At 44.3% G+C, this 22,858-nt stretch overlaps 1 protein-coding gene across 2 annotated transcripts; it reads right to left on the bottom strand.

Annotated features, from left to right (window-relative positions):
• Nucleotides 1–711: 711 nt before the first annotated feature.
• Nucleotides 712–20,152, bottom strand: Pfdn2 (prefoldin 2). Of its 2 annotated transcripts, XM_055071461.1 has the most exons (4): nt 19,963–20,152; nt 16,745–16,852; nt 13,426–13,549; nt 712–1,129 (listed from the first exon to the last, which is right to left on the bottom strand). In XM_055071461.1, exons 1-4 carry the CDS (start codon nt 20,121–20,123, stop codon nt 938–940), a joined length of 585 nt encoding a protein of 194 aa, XP_054927436.1. In that variant the 5' UTR covers nt 20,124–20,152; the 3' UTR covers nt 712–937. The 2 variants fall into 2 exon arrangements, with proteins under 2 accessions (XP_054927436.1, XP_050035428.1); XM_050179471.3 differs by lacking the exon at nt 16,745–16,852 and having other exon boundaries at nt 19,963–20,150.
• Nucleotides 20,153–22,858: the final 2,706 nt, after the last annotated feature.

Here is a 22,858-nt window from a genome sequence, read left to right as displayed (position 1 = left end):
GTTAAATTTTGATTAGTTGATCATGCATTTCATTCATATAGTATGTCCACCTTCGAGTAATCCAGCTAAAAAAAAATTGTGCTACACGCAATTTCAAAAATTCTCCTAATCAAAAAACATTGCATAAGAAAACAAAAACCGAGTTGAAAATTATGGCAGATCTAAGCCACATGATGATAGGCAAGAATGGATAGCCGGTGCAGGTTATGACACAAGGCAAAATCTTTCCTCACATGTAAGTGATGAACATGTCCTGCAACCACCCTCAGACACAGAAGAAAACAGCGAAACAAAAACATGTGGAACTTCCTTTGTCAACATAAAGCAACTCGCATCTGGTGAGATCGAGTGATCATGAGTGTCAAAAGCCTCTGCATAATCGCGCAAGTGCATGCAACCTCTACAGTCATATGGATTAACTACCAACGTGTTGTAGCCCTGCTACATTAAATGTGTTCTGTTACTATGCTGATTTCTGCAAGACAATTAAGTCGCTCTTTCATCAGAACCCACACAATTCATGCCATCAAAAAAAAAAAGACACATTAACATATACCATAAGTCACGCTAGCTTTCATATCTTTAATGCAGCAACAGAAGAAAACATCTGTAATTGACTTAGTACAAAGATGTGCTTGTGTGCCTGGACTTACTATGAAAGCTTCGGCTATGAAAGATCTTTGTTGCACCAATTCAAGACAAACAACTGCATTCATATAAATATTTTATTTACCAGAAAAAGGAACATCAAGAAAAAAAAAGAAAGCTCAAATATCTTGGTGTGCAACATCTTATTGAGGCTTAAGGCTCATCCATAAAATTACACCCCACATTCCACTCATGTGAAGCAGCTGTGGTGGTAAAAGTTGAACCATCAAGCTGCAGTAAAATGACAACTAAAAAAGGTAAAAGAAAAACAAACAAACAGCTGACTCTGTCAGACTAACACTCCTGTTGCAGGTTGTGATGCTGGCTTCTCACCCCCACCACTGCTCCCTGCAGGAGGCTGGGACTTGGAGGCTGCATTGGAAGAGACCCTAATTTGGATGTTGTGCTTTTCACGGTACTCATTCACCTCTTGGCCTTTCTGTACAATCTTCTCATTTAACAGCTCCACTGATTTCGAAATCTGAAAAACAAGAGGACAGCTTTCAGGTGCATTCTCTATTCTACCTCACCAAAGAATACAGAAAGGACTAACCTAGTACAAAGGTGCACAAAATAATAGGGCTGCAGTATTGTCAGGTGGCAGCATTATAATACCATGTGTCTCTTTTTTCTTCTTTTTTTAGATTATACTGTTTCTAAAGATCACCTGTGACAGACAGCACAATTCGAACGGGTGAACTGGATTAATTGAAGAGGCAGACATTGCTTTTATAAGAAACTGAAATCATACTCAACTAATTAACAAAATTTCACTAGCTATGTTTTAAGTTATGCAAATATTGCAATTTACTAAGTGTAGCCTCTGATATTGCAAAGGCATATCTACTCTGAAAGAATTCTCAAGATGATACCAGTTTCGACACATATATTACCAAAGTGTGCAATAAAATATCAGTACATTGGCATTAGTTATTTTTGTACTTCAATGTATAAAACGGTGTTTTTGTTAACACAGTAGCTGGAACAACAGTGCATTGTTACCACAAGTTTGACAGCTCATATTCCAAGATCGCTGCCATCCTCAATAATGATTCCAAGTTGATTTGCCTCTAAAACTTACCAGCTGCAATTCCTAAATCGCAATAAGTGTCATAAATTAGTTAAAACAAACCTACTGAAATTTTGTTCTTAGTCAATCATTCATTTATATTTAATGTGCATGTAATGCCCGCCTCTATGATCAATCCAGTTTAAGGACAACATTTTGATATCTGCCACAGGATCTTTTTTTAAATGATGCATATGAAGAAAAAAAAAAATATTTGGTATAGTATGTACCTAAATATACACATTAGATAAAGTTGTTTTATTCCCAGATAGAAGACAACATTCTTGGGTTACTCAAGAGCTAAAAACCGTTGAACGTGGCTTGAACATGGCACGGTTATAGCTCTTGTGCCACACATGTGGGCATGAAAAATGAAATTGATTGGTTAATGCCTTAAAGGGCCCCTCACCAGGGCCCCTCCTTAAGGGGGAGGAGGGGATCAGAATTAACTTTCTTGTTTCTTGACAGAAAGGGCTGAAATTTGGCACACACACTGCACATTGCAATAAAGAGACAAATCTAAAATTTCATTAGGTTATCTTAATTAGTTTTTGCTTTATAAGAATTTATAAGTTCCTCGCTCGTGGAAAGCCTGGCACAGTAACGAAACATGATAGGGAGCTGGGAATACTTTGCATGTTTGCCCAGATGTCTAATCTACATCAAGACAGTGTTCGATTTTTTTTTAGTGCGCTAATAATTTTTCGCTCAACATAACATGCACATGACTGTGCTTCACTGCATGGAGCCATGTAGTAATTGAGAAATAATTAAATAATGGAAAGATAAAGAAACATTTCAAGACTGTCTTTAAGTACAGCACAGCTTGTGGATCACAGCAAAACAACTGGACCAAAATCGGTCCAGCCATTGTTGTGCTACGCTTTATACGAGTGAGTTGATTGACAAAAAAAATGCAATTGAGAAAACTGGCTGCAAAGTTTTAAAAGCAGTGCAAACTTATTAAAAAGAATCAGGGCTGTAATATTTTGAATCATTGCTGTCAGGCATCTTCTTACACCTTTGCCTCTTTGTTTGGTGGGCTTTGGATGCCTTCTTCAGGCGTTCTTCATCCTTTTCTTGCGCCGTCTGGAGTAGTGCATGACCACCATTTTCACTGCCAGACCGAGCCTGGTATCGCAGTGTACACCCACAGAACGCTGTTGGCATCTTGGGCACAGAGTTTTAGCGATCAAAGAGTTCATCGCAGAAACAGGCACAATAATGAATCCACAGTCACAAGGGACCGACATTTGTTCTTGGCATTGCTGCTTCTGCTCAGTCGCAGACACTGCGCTCAGACGTAGTTGTACGTTCGCAGTCCGAGATTTAGCTTGTCTATTTGTCGTAATCGAAGGTTATCGAAGGCCTTCTTCAGGTCCAGCCTGAGGATGGCTCTCGTCAAGCACCCCGGATTGTCTATAATTTGATGTTTTAGTTGCAGAAGGGCGTCTTGCGTGGAGAGATGTCGTCTGAATCCAATCATGGTGTGTGGAACTAATTCGTTGTCCTCTAGGTAATCCGTGAGTCTATTGAGAAACGTGTGGCTCCATCAACTTGCCCACGCAAGGCGTGAGGGAGATGGGGGACAGGTTCTCCAGCTGCAGTTTCTTGCCGGGTTTTGGTATTTTTATTTTATTTGTATATGCAATACTGAAGGCCCAAATGGGGGCCCGAGCAGGAGGGGCAAATACATAAATATTTACATATGCATGTATAATATATACATACACATATGAAAAAGAAACACAAAAGCAATGCAACGTATGTAAATATCAGAAAAAAAAATGAAAGCGACGACTAAGTAAGATTAAGAGAAGGTACACTGAAGGAAGACAACTTGACAAACATTACAACAGTATCACACGCATGTATGAGCACTTGCAACCAATATTGTGAGAGGGGGGAAAAAAGTACCAGAAGTTGAACGAGCGACCATCACAAAATACTGAAAATAATAGAATAAGGAAGATGTGGAAAGTATCAAACAAAATTCATGTGTAAAAAAAAAGAAGAAGAGAACAGTACCAAGGCTTGCCGACATGGCAATGCCCTTAACATTACAAACACATGCGTTCAATAGAATTGGTGTTTATCAATTGTGATAATGGCAGGCCGTTCCGATCTGTTACAGTACACGGGAAGAAGGACAACTTGAGGTTAGTTCAGGTGTTATAAGGTGTTAAAGAACCAGCGTGACAATGCCGTGTTCAACGTGCTGTAAGTGGTTTAACATAAGCCTGTGAGTGGAGGGACAAAAAGTTATTTTTAAGCAAGAAAAGAAATTTTAGTTGTATTTTCCTGCGTAGCTGTAGCGTTTGAATATTATGTTGATTCATTAGGCTAGCAGGAGAGTCACTCGGTCTATATTTAGAAAAAATAAACCTGACAGCTTTATGTTGGACCATTTCTAAAGCGCTAATGTTAATTTTCTTTAGGGATCCCACACAATGCATGCATATTCTAGTTTCGGTCGGATGAGTGAAGTGTAAGCCAGTAATCTAGTACCAGAGGGAGCGTGCTTTAGTTTGTGCCTGAGGAGACAAAGCTTCCTGAAAGACGAGTAATACCTGTGTCACACGGGCACATTTGGAAGGCCTTCCAGTCAACGGCCTTTGAAACGTCACAACTCTATCGACTCAAAAGAGTTGTCGCGCTGCTACACGGAACTTTTGAAAGGCCGTTGAGTGGTTCAAGCGTGTCTCGCAAAACTGTGTGGCGCTGCGGATCTTTATTTTCGTCCTCATGTCACGAAAAGTTAAACAACATTAAAACCATTTAAAAGCACTATAATTTCTTTTATGTTTGTTTATACATTAGAAAAATTGTTTATACATTGCCATACATATATCTTTTGTTTTCAAGTTGTTGAGTAGCGAAACTGCGGCAACGTTTGCGCCGCTCGATGCGGCTGCCATTTTGGTGTGTGTTCGCACATGTCAAGTAGCAAAAACACTTTATTGAATAATGAATAACACTCATATATAGTATATTTAGAGCATTTGGTTTGATTTGTTCTTTCTAACCGTGAGTACGAGCACACTGTGAACGACAGGGCATGTTCGCGCTGTTTCCGCTTCCGTTGCTCAAAGGCCATCGAGATTTCATAGAGTTGTAGGGTGCTCAGTTGACTCGATAGACTATTGACTCGGCGGCCTTCGAAACCGCCCGTGAAGCAGCTCGAACTTGACCTTTGAGTCAACTGACTATCGGTTGGAAGGCCTTCCAAACGCCCGTGTGACATGGGTATTACATACGTTAGAAATGTGGCTATTCCAGCTGAGGTCACTGGTTATTGTGATTCTGAGATATTTATATTGGCTGACTTTGGTTAGCGGTTCAGAGTCGAGGTTATAGAGAAACGACATATTATTTTCTCTGTTTTTTTGTTATGGACATATAAACAGTTTTTTCTCTGTTCAATTCCATACCCCATCGACTGCACCAGGAAAGAATGTTTTGAAGGGCAGAGTTAAGCATTAATTGATCTCTGTAGCAAGTAACCTCGTTAAACAACACACAATTGTCAGCAAATAGTCTATACTTGAACAGGATGAGAAATTTCGTTAGTGATGTCGTTTATGCATATTAGAAATAGTAAAGGTCCTAGCACGCTACCTTGAGGTACTCCAGAGGTTACTGAAAGTTAGTTAGAAGAGTAATTATTAATTGAAACAAATTGTTTGCAATTAGACAGATAAGTCGCCACCCAGTTAATAATATAGGCTGGAAGGTCTATCGACTGTAGTTTTCCTATAAGTTTATTAGGAGAAACAAGATCAAACGCTTTCTTAATGTCTAAAAATATTACGTCAATTTGGCTTGACTTGTCAAAAGCACTTGCAAAGTTGTGAATAATTGAGGTTAATTGTGTTACAGTAGAGAAAGCGCTCCGGAAACCATGCTGATGAGGAGACAGTATGTTGTTGTCACTTAGGAATTTGGTTATTTCATTAGTTATATGTTCGATTAACTTGCAACATGATGAAGTTAATGATATCGGATGATAACTAGTTACTAGGGCTTTGTCACCTTTTTTCGGTATGGGAACGACACGTGCAGTTAGCCAGTCTGTGGGAAGATTAGCCAAAGATAACGAGGAACGGAAGATAACAAGAAAAGGGGCTAACACTTCAGCATACCTGCGCAAAAAAGCGTTCGGTATGTTGTTTGGTCGTGGAGATGATTTAACTTTGAGGTTCAGCAACACTGACACTACACCCGGTTGCGAAACAATATCAGAGGTCGAGTTACATGACGTGCGGTTAAGGATTATACCATCATCAAAATTTGAAAAACACTCTGAAAATCATTGTTGCAGTGCTCCACGATACATTGTTTTTCGACTATGACATGGCCCTCGTGAACAATTTGATCAATTGACTTTGTTTTTGTGCTTAGAAAAGCCCAAAATTTTTGGGGTGCCGCTTGAATGAAATTCGGCAATGTATGGTGAAAATACCAGCGCTTAGCTTGCCGCACTTTTTGGTTTAGTTTATTTTGGATTTCGTGAATTGAAACATGTGAGGCACATCGTCATCTTAAGCGCTTAACTTTTGTTTTAAGGTGCAAGATCTCTCTTGTTATTTAGGGAGCAAAGATCAGTATATCTTTCCATTGCTGGGGTAGCTTGCCGTGCGCCCAACACCCGTTAATGTATTTTGTGAGTTTCTCGATCGATTCGTAATCGAGATTGCGTAGTGCCTTATTGAATATTCGATTGGGGCCAGAGGCCGACTTGGTGTTGAGTTTCACGAGGGCCGCCTGAATTTCGGCAACGGAGAATTTGGCGTCTAAGGTGGCGTTGCTTTCTCCCGAGTAATCCGGATTTATTTGCGGTGGCTTTTGGGATATGTAAAAGCGTTCCGCATCCCGTAGGAATTGTTGTTCCGTTCCCCCGTAAGCGTGTATGATTTTGTATATGCCTTGCATGTGTGTGGTCTTGGTGTTGGTGGGATCAATCAGGTACCGCAGTATCTGCCACATGCAATGCGTGGTGAGTTGACCGTCCATCTCCACGCATTTCTCTTCCCATTGTTGTTGTTGCAGGTTAAGCGCGTGCTTTTCTATTTCTTTGTTGAGCTGCGCTATCCGTTTACGTAGTCTCCTATTGTGTCTCTGTTGTTTCCATCGGTGCTGCTGGTGGGTTTTGGCTTCCCACATGTGCAGCAACCGGGAGTCTATTGTCTCGAGCCCAGCTGTCGACAGGATCGTTTGCTTCACGCGCTCAATATCCCACCGCAGTTGGTCGGTCCATTGGTCTATATCTTTGATGTCTTCCACCTGTTGCTTGTCACGATGTTTGCGTAGCTGATTCCAGTTGGTGATCTTCATTTGACGACCAGCATTGTGTTCCTGCGAGCCATCTTCTGTTTCTATGGAAATAACGTAGTGATCACTTCCCAAGTCTTGCATGGTGTTAGTCCAAGTGACTTTGCGTGTGTGGCACCTAAAAGTAAGGTCCGGCGTCGTGTCAGTGCTGTTGCCCTGCCTTGTTGGTGACCAGCTCGAGTGCGGTGTATTGCGCCGTTGCCCATAGATGCATGCCTTTGGGGTGATCGTGCTTGTAACCCGACACCATGTGCACTGCGTTGAAGTCTCCCCCAATGAACAGCTGTTGCTCCTAGGCGATGTCGATTGCCTGTTTGAAGAGGACGTCATGCGTGGCGGAATTAGTTCTACGAGGACATTTTCAATGTCTCTGATTTTGGTGTCGTGTTCAATAGTTGCGTGCGCTCGCTTGACCAGCGTAGTGACGTTTGGTTTCTCCGTCTTGCCTGTTAGACTGGTACCCTGCGAGTTTGGCAGGACTGTGTTTCTTGCAGTATCATAACGTCTGGCCGTTCGGGGGATCGTTTTCAGGTATTGTTGTAAGTGCGCTTGTTTGTTTTGGTAACTTCTGCAGTTCCACTGCCATATCGTGTTTTTTTTTTTTCAGTGGGTGTTGGGCCATGTTTATATTTTGTTACATGTGTTATGCCGCTTCCCTATGCTGCGGTACAATCGTGCTGTTCGCGGCTTCTAATCTGAACAGTCTGAGGTGAACGCTGTCCAAGCTGCGCTGGATGGTACGCGTGATGGATGCGATGATAGTTTCCTCGAGATTGCTGAAGCGAGCCTCGAGTGCATCTATTCGCGCATCGTGTATTGCTGCGCACGTGCACTTGGGTCGTATTGCCTCTGTAAGGGTGGAAGTAGAGTTACTGTATATGCTACCAAAGGTAGCAGAGTTGCGCGTCTGTTTTATCTCGCCGCTAGCGCCTCTATTGGCAGAACGTCATCACATGGTAGTCAAGCAACCGTACATTGCGGAGAAGCAGATGCTCGGGCCAATTTTTGTATTTCCCGACGCTGCCGCTGCAGCAAATTGGATTGACACAAGTTATCGCCAGTCAAATTCAAAGCGGTCAATCTTGGCGTTCGCTGTTCGCGTGCGGGCTAGCCGCGGAGCAACAACACAACGTGCGCAGCTCATCTCACAGTCGGTTCATTGCAGTGTCCTCGCAGTCCCATCGGAATGATATAATGACCGGGTGCTCTGCTCCCAACTGCATGAAACGCTCTGAAAGCGGAAAAGCTTTTTATTCGATCCCCTGCACCACACTGCTTTCATAGAACTGTCATAAAAAAGCCAGCTCACATTTTCATGATAATGCACTGCTTGGGTTGTTGTATCTGAACATAAAAGAGGTTATACTACTAAGTAAAAATAATTCATCTACTACTGCTGATGTGAAGCAAGAGGCAAGAGGAATGAATGTCGTCATTTAACATACGGTAAGGGCCTAACTGTGTTTTGCATTATTACCCATAATGTAGCTGTGTCAATCCTGTGAGAGAAAAACTTTCACTACACTCCCACAGAAGGTTACTTTTGAAATCCCTGCAGCGAGAAGGCACATAATGAAGTGGCACTTGCAGGTGTGGCCGATATCCAGTGCCTGCTAGTAGGTGGGTACGTTTCTACAGCAAATCTAATGGGGTACCAGTGTCAAAATACTAATGGTTGGTCATTGATTCACCAGTACTATTTTAGACTGCCTACACGTTGAGAGCTTAGGCACATAAGCAGGTATGCCTATTGCAAAACCCAGTGTCCAGTGCAGCGCCAGATTATGGGCCCAGAGCCGCGCGCTGGATGCTGGGGCGCTCGGCAGGCGCGGCGTACTGGTGCGAAAAACAGCTGTAACGCGTTAAATACGCGGTGGCTGGACACCGTGTGTATATATATATATATATATATATATATATATATATATATATATATATATTTTTTTTTTTTTGAGAACAGAAAGCAACAGAGAGTGTTTTGGTGCAATAAAAAAAAATTTTAAAAAGACAACTTGCGACCAGGATTCGACCCTCGGACCTACAGATCACAAGCCCGGTACTTTACCACTGCACCACGCCAGGAGGCGAACACGGGGCAGATAATTTGCGATGTCAAGGATGGAGAAGCAGTTTGTTTCACAGAGATACGTCTCGCTCAGTCATGGTAGATGCGCTATCGCCCAGCAACTAAAACTCCCGCCTGTACCACGAAGAAAATTTTGCTGTCCGTATTCAGTAGCATTCTCGGAAGTGCAACAACATCGATTTTCACTTGCGATTGGCATTTTAACTTCGAGAAAACTCCTAAATGAACCGCCGACCCAGGACGCTGTATGGGCTGTTACTGCCGAATTGAATAGCCGTTTCTTGTTCACGCGAAGGATATGACACGTTTTCTTAGTTCAGTGATGCCTTTCAGTCAACACGTCTGTCTAGTCATATATCTTCGTCAGAGAAGCGCAGGCTAGGGCTGGGAGCCTTCGGCGACAGCACACATATACCTGCGTTTATGACGCGTCACATCGGCGCTCATCGCTACTTGTGCTGGCACTGTAAACATGAAAAAATGGGTTATTTAAGAACACCGATGTGAAAGCTGAAATAGAGTGATTTATCCTTGTTAGACTTTTTGATTCATGAGCCTAGATGCGCCGAGAGCTTGCAGATGGACTTGGCGGATACGCTAGGACTAAGCTTCGGTGGGGACCGATCACGGCACCTTTTTCTTCACTATCTTATCCAGCCAGCTGTTTCGATGCGCTTTGTTTGTGATTAGGCGGAAAAGCAGTCCACAAGCGATGCAAAAGTGTCCACGGTCGAACGACGATACGATAGCGTACCTGCCAACCTGGCGAGAAAAAATCTGGAGACTTTTTATTCGCGCCAAAGGGGGGGGTCTGCAGCCGGGGGTCTGGGGTACGGCTCCGGGACCAGGAGCGGCCTCGGCTGCGGGTCCTGGATCTTGAGCGGGACTTCCTGGGTGGGCTTTGGCGGCCGCCTCCTCGGTGGCCCTGTGTTGTTCCCATTACCTTTTTGTCACGACAGGGGGTCTTGGATCTTGCGCAGCATTTGCGATCCGCCGTCATGTGTGTTCCCCTGCACAGCTTGCAATGGGGGGGGGGGGCACTGGTGTTCGGGGCCTGGGTTAAGGACGTCACAACCATGGCACACTTTGTCCTGAGGATTGGGGCACACGTCCATGCGGTGACGGAGTCCTCCACAGCAGTGACATGTCGATTTGCTTGCGATACAGGGCGCAGCGAAGGAGGGTGCCACCATACCTGACGTAGGAGGACACTCGCGGTCCTTCAAAGGCCCCTATGACCGTCTTGGTATTATGGAGTAGTTTGGCTGCCAGGGCGTGGGGGTTGCGTGCATGAACGATGTTGGTCTGAATGGACTTGGCGTCCTTCTCCAATGGGATTCCCCTGATGATTCCCTTCACCGTGTAGTCGGGGGCCGTCTCGTACGCACTGACCGACTGAGTCGTGGCGGCGATCACCGATGGTGATGGCTTCGAACTGTCTGCACTTAGCGGCATGAGTAGTGTGGGGTGCACTCACGACTATGATGTTTTGGCGGTTGTTGGAGCACACCGTGTCCTCCTCTGCTTCTTGCGCCGGTACGTTGGCCACCCGGTAAATGGCCGATGTGAGGCGCATGGTTCCAGTGGTGGCAACGTCGAGGCCTCCTCTTGGTCGTATCACGATTTTGAAATCACTTCGGGGGAGTAGTGGCATTTTGCTGTTCCTGATGACTTGCTGCATGACGTTACACTGTCTTTGACGCGAACGCTGTCGGTCGCCGTTCGCTCCCTCGCTGGTGTGGGAGTGGGCTCCGTTCTGGGTGTTGCTTTGCACGGCCTCGCGGTTGAAATGGGTCTTGTACCTGATGGTGCACCAACCAATGCCCTTGAGAAACTCTTCGGGGGACATATCCTCCCCATTAACTTGCATCATTGCTTGGGCGAAGCGAGCACCCGCGTGAGCGAAGGGGCTCGGTGTGTCCCCTTGGGTGGCTGGTGAGGCCCAGCATGCAAACTACTCCAGTGAGGGCTAGCGTGGAGCCGGTCAAAAGCCTCTGTAATTGGGAAGGAAGTCGTTTCCCACCTTCAATATGGTGCCAGCAGAATCTTGGTGACTTCCTGAATACGCTGGTGTTAAATTCATAGGGTGAATGACCGATAATCACAGCGAAATTCTTGGAAAACGGAGCCGACGTGAGATGCATCCGCTCCCTTCGGCGACTTCTTCCTCCGAACCTCACTGAAGAATAGAAAATTTGCAATCCACTAACCAAATTTTCAATGGACAGAATTAATTGGCACCTGAAAGCGTAATGTTAATTGCCACTGTGATGATAATGACAGTTGTCCTCTGAAACAGGCAACCTTTAGTGCTAATTTCCAAGTAGGCAAATGCTTGCAGCTTAAAGGTGTTATCAATATTTTGATATACGAGCGTAAATCAAAAAAGTGAGCAGAATTTAGTGCTTTCAGGGGAATAAAGGAAGGCTTGGTGTGTCTGATGTAATGCTACTTGTGGAGTTGGAGTGACGTGGAAGTAGGAGCATTCATCACTGCCTCACTCAGTTGAATGTTGTGGTGCGAGAAGGTCTCATATATGGGCACACCAGTCCACGATTTCACAATCAGGGGAATAGCGTGCCTTAGCGCACCTTCTGTGCTCGAAGCGAGTCAAACCAGCAGATATCCGCCATCATCTATTAGCACTTCCCCATTATTCGTACAGCCCTGATCTGGTGCCATTGGATTACAACATCTTAGGCCCCCTGATGGAGGCTCTTTATGTTCATTGATTCAGGTCAGATGATGAGGTCTAGCTTGCAGTGGAAATGTGGCTTCGCGAGCAAACAATTCCTTAGCAGATGTGATACAGCAGTTGATTGTGCAATAACAAAAGTGCAGGGGGCTTAAATTAAAAAGTGATATGCATGACTCTCGCTCCTTTGAGGAAATAAAGGTGATATGTGAAAATTGCCTTTACTGTTTGATTTACCTAAGTAATATGTGATCAACAGCTGGAGACGTCACCTTGGGTTTGCTGCTGTACTTCACCACTAGCCAATACAAAATCTGAAGCCAAGGAGAATGTTTGAATTGAGCTTGACACAGCTAGTACATTCTAACACAGCATCTACTGAGAGAAGTTTGCCGAGCACTGAAGTTGACAGCAGCGCTAATAAGCTCCTGTGTTAAGCATTGCGATGAACAGCAAACTCCAGTAGTAACAGCAGTAATATTTAATGTACACTGCACTTTGCAAGTTACGTCATACAGAGTATTCAATTTTTGGTTGAATTACAGTTGTGGGAAACGCATAAAATAATTAATTACTTTAAATTTCAGGCATTGACCACTTAATGTCACTTTCTGTGTCCATGTGGCATGGTTATTACACATGGAGTGAAGGAGTGTTACTTGGCATACATCCAACATGTAGCCAAATAAACAAAGAAATGTTCACACTTGTAGTGGGCAATCACACAGCTGAAGACACAAAAACTCAATGTTGAGAAGGTAGACTGAAGCGAAAGGCATCACCAGTTAGGCTTTTTACAGCAAATATGTTAGTGCAACCACAAGTGTTTGAAAACATCCATTTTCATAGTGCTTTGAAAAAGCTACCGTAGTTAAACACGTTTGGCTCACACACCCCCATTGCAGAGGAAAAATTTAGAAGACAAAAAAAATTTCACTAAGCATCACATGTGAACCTCACTTATTAAGTGCTTGAAACCATTATACAACAGAGTTTTGCTATGTGTCCAGGTGTTAATATTGAACTCTATGGTATGCAGAGTTAAATTTGGTGAATATGAGGAAGTGGGGGGATGCATATTAAGTATGTGTAATGAATGCAACATTTCTACAAGATTTATAGTAGGTTTCCCCAGCAAATTAAGCAATGCACTTTGTTATTGTTAGGTGCAGATAAGCGGTATGGTATGGGTTATGTGTAGTGTAGACAAAGTTCAAAGTGTATATGTTATTTACAGCTTTTCATAAATTGCTTAAGCAAGCACTCCAGAGTGCATAAATGTATTTTAAGAATGCTACAGAATTTAACTAGCTGTACTGAAAGGAATACAACAGGTACAGAGATAAAATTTTGCAAAAATGGGAGGTGGGGGATTATGGTTGATATGCAAGTAAATTTATAAGAGTGGAGAGAGACTAACAGGTGTGACAATTCAGGTTTGTACACATGGAATCTTGGTTGAACTTAGCAGTAATTTTTGTTTCCCAGTGCAACATTTGCAAGACAAAAGTCCCAGCACACATGGGAACCATAGGCGGCCCTTTATGTAGGCAAGAAAATCAGTATATTTGTTCAAGATCACTGATGAAAACTCACATTTTCCTTGTTTCGCTCCACAGCAGGAAGAATATCCTTGACCGTCCTTTCAACAAGCACACCTCCAACCATTCGGTAACAGCGTCGGTCGCCATCAACTTTCTGAAGTGCTTCAGCAACCAAGCTGCAAGACAAGTCAATGTTATTCAACTTCAATTTTGTTGCTATTTTGCAAGTTATAAATTAGGCCTATGAAAGGCTAGTGGACATAACTCACCACTAAGGCAATGAATTCATTGATGCCAACACACCTACCGCATCTAAGCCCTTGCGCAGCATTTGCTCCAATATGGTAAGTTGCAAGCTAAGGACTCAGAAGCTCCTCCTACAAAAGCGTGCTGCAGCAACTGTGTGGCGAAGAATCCCTACTGACTAGCATAATCCCAAAAGGAAGGCTCCACCATGACTCAGCAGTAAGCAATAACTCTAAGATGTTACAGTGGACACGGAGCGAAGATGAGCTGTAAACACACTTTCCGAGTATTACTAAGAAAAGTAACACTGTGGTGCTGTGGTACTCATGGCAATGCCAGAAAGTGGGGGCTTCACAGTGGCATGTTTTTTGGAGAGCAAAGATGCCTGAAACATACAACTGGTGACCAGCACTTCATCTGTCACAAAGGTTTATCCTATACCTTAATAACAGGGTTTAATGTCTCACAGCAACTCATAAGTTATTATAAATGCCATAGTGAAGGGCATTGCATTAATTCAGACCCGGTTCTTGGAACATTCACTCAAATGTGATATGCAAGTGTTTTTACATATCAACCCTATCCCAAAACTGCTGTCACAACTGAGATTCAAAGCCACAATCTTATGTTCACCAGCTGAACGCGATAGCTACTAAACAACTCTGTAGACTTATCTGTGCTATAACAATAGGGAAAAGCTGTTCTCTCTACTATTATGTAAGAACATCTTAAATTAAAAAAGAAAAACACATGCTAGGGCGTAGAATAACATATAACTTGACCAGTACAAGCGAGCTGCTAAATTTGGAGAAAAGGAGTAAATGTCCACGCTCACATTGTCAGCTTCAATCAAGATTCTATTTTCTTAATATACTTATTACACTATACATAAGTAAACATTAGCATAGACACATTATCGCAGAGACCAGGCTCCTAATGAAGATGCACTGTCAGAAAACACTTAACAGCCGATATGAGGGTAGCAAATACATGCCAAAACTGGAGTGACGCAAGCTTTATTAAATTAACTTGATATGTTTTACTGTAACGTACAGCATAAAATATTACTGGAGGTCTTGCAGTAGGTTCTTATCCTTGCACATATCAAAATTTAGTTTTGCTCGTTTCGTGTAACAATCGGTAGTACTTTACTGATGTATATCCAATTCTGGTTTCACGCTGTCGGCTAGTTGCTCATAGCACTTCCAGACAATGAATTCCAGATTTCCAGAACCGAGCGACTTAGCGACTAGAATGGGCGATCTGCTTGTGTGACAGGTCATTTCGTCGCTCAAAGCCGTAGCTTGTTGCTGCTACGCACAAAATTACTATCACTGGTTTGGGCTTAACTTGTGTATGTATGTTTGTATTCATTTGGAACGGTGCTCACTCACCACCTGTGCCAGTCTACATATGCCTGCTGCGGGTTGCAGCTATTAACGTTAGTTTATGTTGCTGAAGCACACTGGATTCTGAGCATATGCACTAACCGTCTTACTGTTAGTGTACACTGGTATATTTAATGTGACAACGTACAATATAGATTCCCACTAATGTGCACCTGCAAGTTAACATTGTAGCAGATCATTGGCCTATCACTAGAGTTCTGGTAATGCATGTGGAATTACTTTCAGAATAAGAATAATTCATTTACACCTTTTATTTGTTTCAGACAACTTTAGGAAAACCACAACTCATAAAAGTGCCCTTCGAACAGCTTGCATTTATCGGAGAAGCATTTTCTATTCCGTTTAAACCCCAACTGACCACACAGTTTGAAAAGCCCTTTTACTGATTTAATGGCAAAAACTTGGGCAACATTGCTGCTTTGTTGCTGATAATTTAATGAGTTCAGTAATTATATCAGTATTCATATGCAGAATGAACTAATGGCTTGAGTTTTGTGTTTCGAAGCATGAGATAACTGTCTTGCAGCACCAAAAGCCCCAGTACGGATTCAGTTTTGAATACTATCATGGGGACGCTTTGCAATACTGACAGTGCGTTGCATTTTCAGCACGAATAGTAGATGTGTGCTCCTGCGGCAGGGGCGTAGCCGGGGGGGGAGGAGCTTATGGAGCTTCAGCCCCCTCCACCCCCCCCCCCCCAAATTTTTTTGTGCTGTCATGCGCCGCCAACCAAAACAACCCCGGGCACAAGAAATCATTCTGGATTTTGTCTAGAATGTTCTTTTCATGCTCGAAAACACATTTCGGCGCGGACATAGCGAAATCGGGCTGGATTTCGCGGCAACGCCCATGCACCGGGAGTCACATAACGCACGGAGCCCTATCCGAGCCCGACGTTTCAAGGGCATTTTGATGGCAAGTGGGCTCGTCGCAACATTTTGCGGAGGCCGCGGAATCTACGGAGCGCATGGATGTCAATTCTGAAACTTTATGGGTATAAAGTTCTCATAAACTTTCGATGCGAAGGTGCATTGACATTTCCAAAGTCGTGCTTTAGATTTTCAATTGCGGAACCTTGTGGGTTTAAAGTTGTTATAAACATTTGACGCCAAAGGTGCATTGACTTTTCTAAAGTCATACATCCATACAACGAGACAAGCCAAATCAACACACTATCAGACAAGTTGACAAAGCACGCAGCGAGGTCCGATGAGACGAAGCGTTGTGGTGGTTCATTTTTGCTGCCATGGTCACAGAAAATATTAGAATTTTATTTTCACCAGCGCCAAAGCATCCATTTCAAGACACTAAAGCCAGCAAAAGGTAACTGCGCTCTTATTTATTTTTCAACTGTGACTTTTATTTGCGAGGACACATTGAGCCTCTTTTTCTTTTTCTTTTTTTTGTTCTCACTGCCCGTGGCTGCCAGAGCCAGCCAGAGCGCATGCGTTTTTCTCGTGCTGCTCAGACCACCATGCACGCGCACTTCGATGCGTGATTGTTTTTCTCTGGCAGAGTGGATTTTTGCCTGGCAGAGTTTTGGACGCCTTCCGGCTAGCAGACGAGAAAAAGAAACAATGGTCGCTTGCCGACATCACTGCGGGGACTCGAAGGATTGCAACGCGTTCACTTGAGCGCAACCTGTCCGGAAAATGTCTTGCTGGTGTAGCATACCGAGCAGTATGCATATGGTTCTCTGTGGACCAAGCGTCTCACTTTTTCCTCGATATTCCTTCAGTGGTCACATTAGGTGCCCAAAGTAGGCATTCGATTGTGGTGGCCAACATGCTTTCCTTTGCGTTTTTTCCTTTCCGTGCCCCCGCCCTACAAAAGAAAAAAAGACATTGTTGCGGCGCAGCAAATTGTCGCATAGTGAAAGTTCGATTTTGTTACTTCTTTTGCTGAAAGTAATGGACCACGGGACGCTTCAGTTCCTGGATACTCAGATTACATTATAGCGATAGCAATTACACGGACACTCCAGGCGCATTCCTGCCGTTCCCTCATGTTCCGTATAGAGTCCAAGGGCGATAACACCGTGACCGGGTGCCGCATGCTGTGTGTGCAAGTGAAAGCACGGGGGGGGGGGGGCATGGGTGAGTCGACGATGGTGGCTGTCTCGTGTGCTCGAGGGAGAAAAGCGGGGAGGAAGCGCGCCGCCTCCCGTCGCGCGCGATACATCAGGGGAAGTGGATAGAGGGAGGTCTGTGGTCTGTGAATCTGTGGTTGCGCAACATGTTTATTTGCCTTGTTTGACACATTATATACAGTGACTTTCTCTTAGATATGTGGATTTATTGGAGACTTATATTTAAATATCTTGTTGCAAGGTTTTGTGTATACGTGCAGTGAACTTTGTTTCCAGTAACACTTTCTTGCTCTTTTTAAGCTGTATCTTCTTCTTTGTATATTCCATTGTAGCTTCGCCATTCTGATGTTCGAGCGCGAGTCCAATGAAAGTGAGCCAACCTACCCCGCACAATAATGGTTCTGTTCATTATCAGCGAAGTATGCGTGTAGCACACAGGCAACTCTCATTTACAAAAGTGACACGCAGGTGTGAGGCTAAATGTTCTTTTACACTCTCATACACTGACTGGGTTGAACATGGTTGCGTGACATAATGGACATCCCCGAAGTTGAACAGCGTGGAGTCGTAAGGTTTCTGACAGTTGAAGTTGTTTGCCAAAAGGTGTTTCCCAAAGGCGTTTCCCGTATCGCTGCCGTGCACGTTGAACATCGCATTTCATTGGCCACTGAAGCGTTGGAGCAAACGGTTCAAAGAAGGACGTGAAAGTTGCAAACACGATCGAAGACCGGGCCAAAGCCACCATGCAATCATCCCCAACACAATTGCAAAGACCGATGAGCTGATTAGACAGGAACGAAGGATAAGCATCGATGAACTGTCAGAGCATGCGAACATCAGCGATGGTTCGGGTCACACCATAATTCATGAACATCTCGGTTATCGGCTCTTGTGTGCGCAGTGGATGCCCAAGATTTTGAACCACCGTCAGAAGACGGAGAGGATTGGCGCTGTCTTGACTCATCTAATCCGGTATCACAATGAGGGTGACTTCATGTCTGCAACTGCCACTGGGTACGAATCACAGTGCCACTATTACAAACCTGAAACATGACGGCAATGCTTACAGTGAAAACATTCGAATTCACCACCGCGGGAAAGGTGTTGTTGACTTTTCTTTTTCGATCGTCAGGGGCTACTACTGATAGAATTTGCTAAACCTGGAGAGGCTATCAATCGTTTCCGATATTGTGAAACGCCGGATCGGCTGCGTGTTGCAATCAAGAACAAAGAACTTGGAAAATTAACGAATGGGATCATCTTGCTCTACGACAGTGCCAGTGCCCACGTCACTGATGTGGCTAATACAAAACTAGCAAAGTTCAAGTGGTAAAAGCTGCAACATCCGCAATACAGCCAAGACCGGTCACCCTGCGACTTCAACATTTTCAAGTTTTTGAAGAAACAGCTCAAGGCAACCAGATTCGTGCCGGACGATGACATGAAGCAGTCAGTTAGTCTTCTTGAAACAGCAACCCAAGGAGTTTTATGAGACGGGAATCACGTGACTCGTTAATCAGTGGGGACAAATGTCTAAATGCTCATGGAGACTACATTTAAATAAGGCAGCCCGTTTGTCATATATTTGCATTGGTTCACTTTTATTTGACTCGCCCACGTATATATTGCAGAACCCCTGCTTTTTATATGTGCTCTCTGATGCAGCTATAATTTCGGAGCAATTACTCACAATACACGACCGATGAGAGCTGATACTGCGCAATACATTGTAACAAAGGACAGCACATTGAGATTTTTCCTTCGTCGTTGCATATATATGTACAAAAATATAAACTAGGTTCTCCAATGACAAAGATTCATGAAAATATTTGTCCTCAACTTGTTCATTTCACGGCCTTTACATTTTTTATATCAGCGGCATGCACTGATTTGCTGGCTTCAAAATTATATAGTTCTAAATTTCGATTTCTTTACTTATTAAATAGACAGAAAACATGGAAGCATTGATATCAGTCATTTCGGGCAGAATTTTTGAGACATGTGAGTATATTATTTGATGAAAAAATACGTTTTACTAGTCTTGACAGTGTGTAGCGATGAACAATTCGTTTACAGCATCTTTGGCAATGGCAATGCAGTTATTATTAGTGTACTTGATCCCTCAACAAATTCTATAAGGAGGAGGCCGAGCTGCAACGTGAGCCCCCCCCCCCCCCCAAACGAAATTTCTGGCTACGCCACTGTTCTGCGGATACAATTAGGTAGACGCCTAGCTGGAATGCAGGCTGTCATCGTGCCTTTCCATATGAACGCTTATGAACTTGCCACACTGCCCCTGTGGCTTGCTTTTCAATAAGGAAACGATCAACACATGTCACTTTCTTTTTAATTATTGCTTCATCATAGGAGTGCGTTGTGTCAGGTTCTGATGTTCTGCAATACATTCGACATTCAATCAACAAAGAAATCACAATAAGGCACTATTGAAGAAAGAAATCGGTAGGAGGTTGGATTATCCAAAAGAGAACCGTTCTATTAAAGCCATATGGAAACGAATACGATAAATAAGGCGAATAATTACCTTCCACTTTTCAGAGCGTGACGTACGAACAAAAAGAGTGGCCATGTGATTTTCAAGAACGGTTCAACCGATTGTGCCCACCCCGTCGCACCAAACACCCACGCGCATCAAGTTACATTTTCCTCGCAGAAACCGTACGTCCTCACAAGGGTTAAGCCAGAGTATAGCAAACACAGGTTACCAAGCATTGTTCGACTTGTGAAAGTTCAGAGTTGGCCAGAGACCGCTACAGTGCCGGTACGTCAAATCTAAAGGCAAACATAAGAAAAATGTGCGCAATGCGGCATGAGGAAAATCACTTACTTGTGCTCGTTAAGTTCCATTTCCAGTTCGATAAGTTTTCCTGTCAGGGCACGTTGCTCTTGCCTCAGTTGGTTAAAGCCGTCTACAACGCCCTGTTCTTGGGCTTGACGTTTAATTTCGTCTTTTTTCAACGATAACTTCTTTTCACCCTCGGCCGCCATGATTGTAATGGTAATGCTGACAGTGAGAGTGCGGTATAAGCCATCTATAGTATAAGCCGTAGTGGCCGTAGCAGCCGCAGTTTGTAATAAATAATATGCTATAATTTAGCGTGCTTTACTACAGCATGACATTGCTGATACGGTCGCGCAGCTGATGCCTTAGACAGCTGAAATACGGCTGCCTCCATGGGTGCCTCAAACTTGAGCCTCTCAGAGGCGTTGTGATGTGGATCTCGGAGGCTAGAAAATTATTTGAAAGACTACGGTGAGAGGGCACAACAAGCACAAGCGTGGTAGAATCACTGGCTTTGAAGCGTGGTAAGATACTTGAGTTGGTTTATTTTATGCCTGAATTTTTTCTGAACGGAGGCGAAAGAGAGAAGACAAACAAGCTTTAGTGGTGTGCTGGAGATGTTAGCATGGCTGTTCGCCGGCGAGGCAGAGACTATTCAGGCACCCTCATAACATTGGCGTGGCGCATGTGCGCGCATTCGTACGATAGCGCGCACAAGTGGAAGAAGTCATAGAGTTTCCTACAAGAAATTTTGTAGGAAACTCTATGGAAGAAGTATTTGCAGAAAGTACCAGGGGGCGCCGAGCGGCCGAGCGCGGCTGAGGGCGGCGTTGAGGTTAGGTGAAGAATAGATACATACTTCTGCAGCCCTACTAGAAGCACGGCCCATTGTCTGTGGGGAGAGGGAAGTGGAAGAAAGAGGATAGAAAACAAATTATAGTAGGACTTTACGTGCCAAAAACACGACCTAGCTGATTATAAAGCACGCCGTAGTGGGGAACTCCGGAATAATTTGGACCACTTGGGCTTCTTTAACACCTAAATCTAAGCACACGGGCGTTTTCGCATTTCGCCCGCATTGATATGCGGCCGCCGTGGCCGGGATTCGATGCCGCGACCTCGTGCTTAGCAGCCACGTTAGCAGCCCAACACCAGTAAGAGGATAAAAGAATGACGGAAGGGTTAGAGGGAGAAGGTGTCGCCCCATGGCAGGTCTGGCTATAGTGTTCCTGTATATGCTCCCGCGGGGAGTATATGCTCCCTGCGGGAGCATATACAGGAACACTAGTAACGATGAGATGTAAAAACGATATATGCGGCTCTGCAAGCCCCTTCCTGTCCAAATCATTCCTGACTGTGCAGGGCAAAGCATGCGCCAAGCATCGACCAGTCCCAGCCCATCGATGAGCTCTCGCAGTACAACATTTCCATGCATGTGGTTAAGCTTTGGAGTACCTCTACGGGAGACGCGATCAACCTGTTCTAACACACAGTTGAAATCGCCTACAAGAATTAGCCGAGATGGACCTACCAAGGAAGGTTCTAATGCAACGAAAAACTCTCTCTGATCTCTGGACTGGTTTGGAGCATAAAAAATAACAATTCGAATGCCACAATCGAGATCCACCGACAAGATATGGCCCTCAGCATCCCTGGCATGACGAAGAACCAGGCCGTCGAAATTCTGGATCAAGATGATGGCCGCACCTCCCCAAGCAACCCTAGCCGACTGCCAATGATTGGCCGATTGTTGGGAAATAGTCGGCAGCCGGCTTCACTGGCCACCCGACTTCCGAAAACAGTCGGCCCGACGTCTCCTTCCAGCTATATCGGCACGCGGCCGGCCGCCCGGGCTGGGCCTCCGTCAGAGCACGACTGAACGCCGAGCGCGCCAAACGCTCGTCGGTGCGACAAGCCGCCAATAATGCATCGGGCCGGCTTTAGTTGCCGACTGAACTTTGGCTCCACGCGTATTTCTTTTTTTTTTTCTGTTATACAGCATAAAATGTATTGCACTAAGTTCATAACTACAATAATAAGCATTTTGCATGCTGCCACAGCTGATGCACACTGCCGAAGCACCAGACTGCAACTCTGGACCTTTTTTTTTTATTCTCTTTTAATGAGTTTGCTCGTGTTGCTGCTTGGTTTCAACTCACGTTTCGCTAAAAGGCGGCATGTTTTGTTTCTCCGCATTGGTGAAACGCTTTGCATTGCTTTTAAACTGTGGTTCGTTCGCAGCTGGTTCGGTTCGACTGGGTGTCTTTTTCGCATGAACCGTGGCAAGCAGATATACTAATTAAACACTCTGTGAAAATTGCAAGAAGAAAGAATGCGACCTCATTGCGAAATTTGAGCGCGAACGAACAAGCAATGTAAACGCGCATGCCTACTTCCAACGACAAGCTGATATAGCCTCTGGCGACTCGGTCTAAGGGAAAAAAAGTAAAGGAAAATATTCCAGAGGCGGGGAAGAATGCGGGCAAGAAGGGAGGACCTAAAGCCCCTCCATCCACGCGCCACCGCCGCTTTCTGGGAAACGGGTATGGAGGGGCTTTAGGAGGACCGAGCCCAAGGCCGGGTAGCGTGGCCGGGTAACCGCAGTATGGAGCTAGGAGGGGAAAGAAAAATACAAAACCGAGAAGCCAGCGGTGTCTGTCGTCAGTAAATTTTGAATAAACGGTGCGATCTATCTGAGCCCAAAATGAGAAATTCAGAAACGCACCCAAGGCAGCACCACAAAAGCACTTGCATGCGGAAGAATTAACATGGATGCATACGCTATAGTTTTCAGGTATAGCGCTTTCACATATCGCTCTTGCGCAAGAGGAAGGGCCTTCTCGACAATGGCACCACTTCCCAAATGGCAGACTGCGCGCTGCATGCAGGCGGCCACATAACCTATAGAGCTCTCATCTAAAATAAAGCTTCGTCATTACAA

This window comes from Dermacentor andersoni, chromosome 5 (genome assembly GCF_023375885.2).
Source record: "Dermacentor andersoni chromosome 5, qqDerAnde1_hic_scaffold, whole genome shotgun sequence".
Lineage (NCBI taxonomy): Eukaryota > Metazoa > Arthropoda > Arachnida > Ixodida > Ixodidae > Dermacentor > Dermacentor andersoni.
The sequence above is the reverse complement of the archived record's forward strand: the minus strand, read 5'-3'. Positions and strand labels throughout refer to the sequence as shown.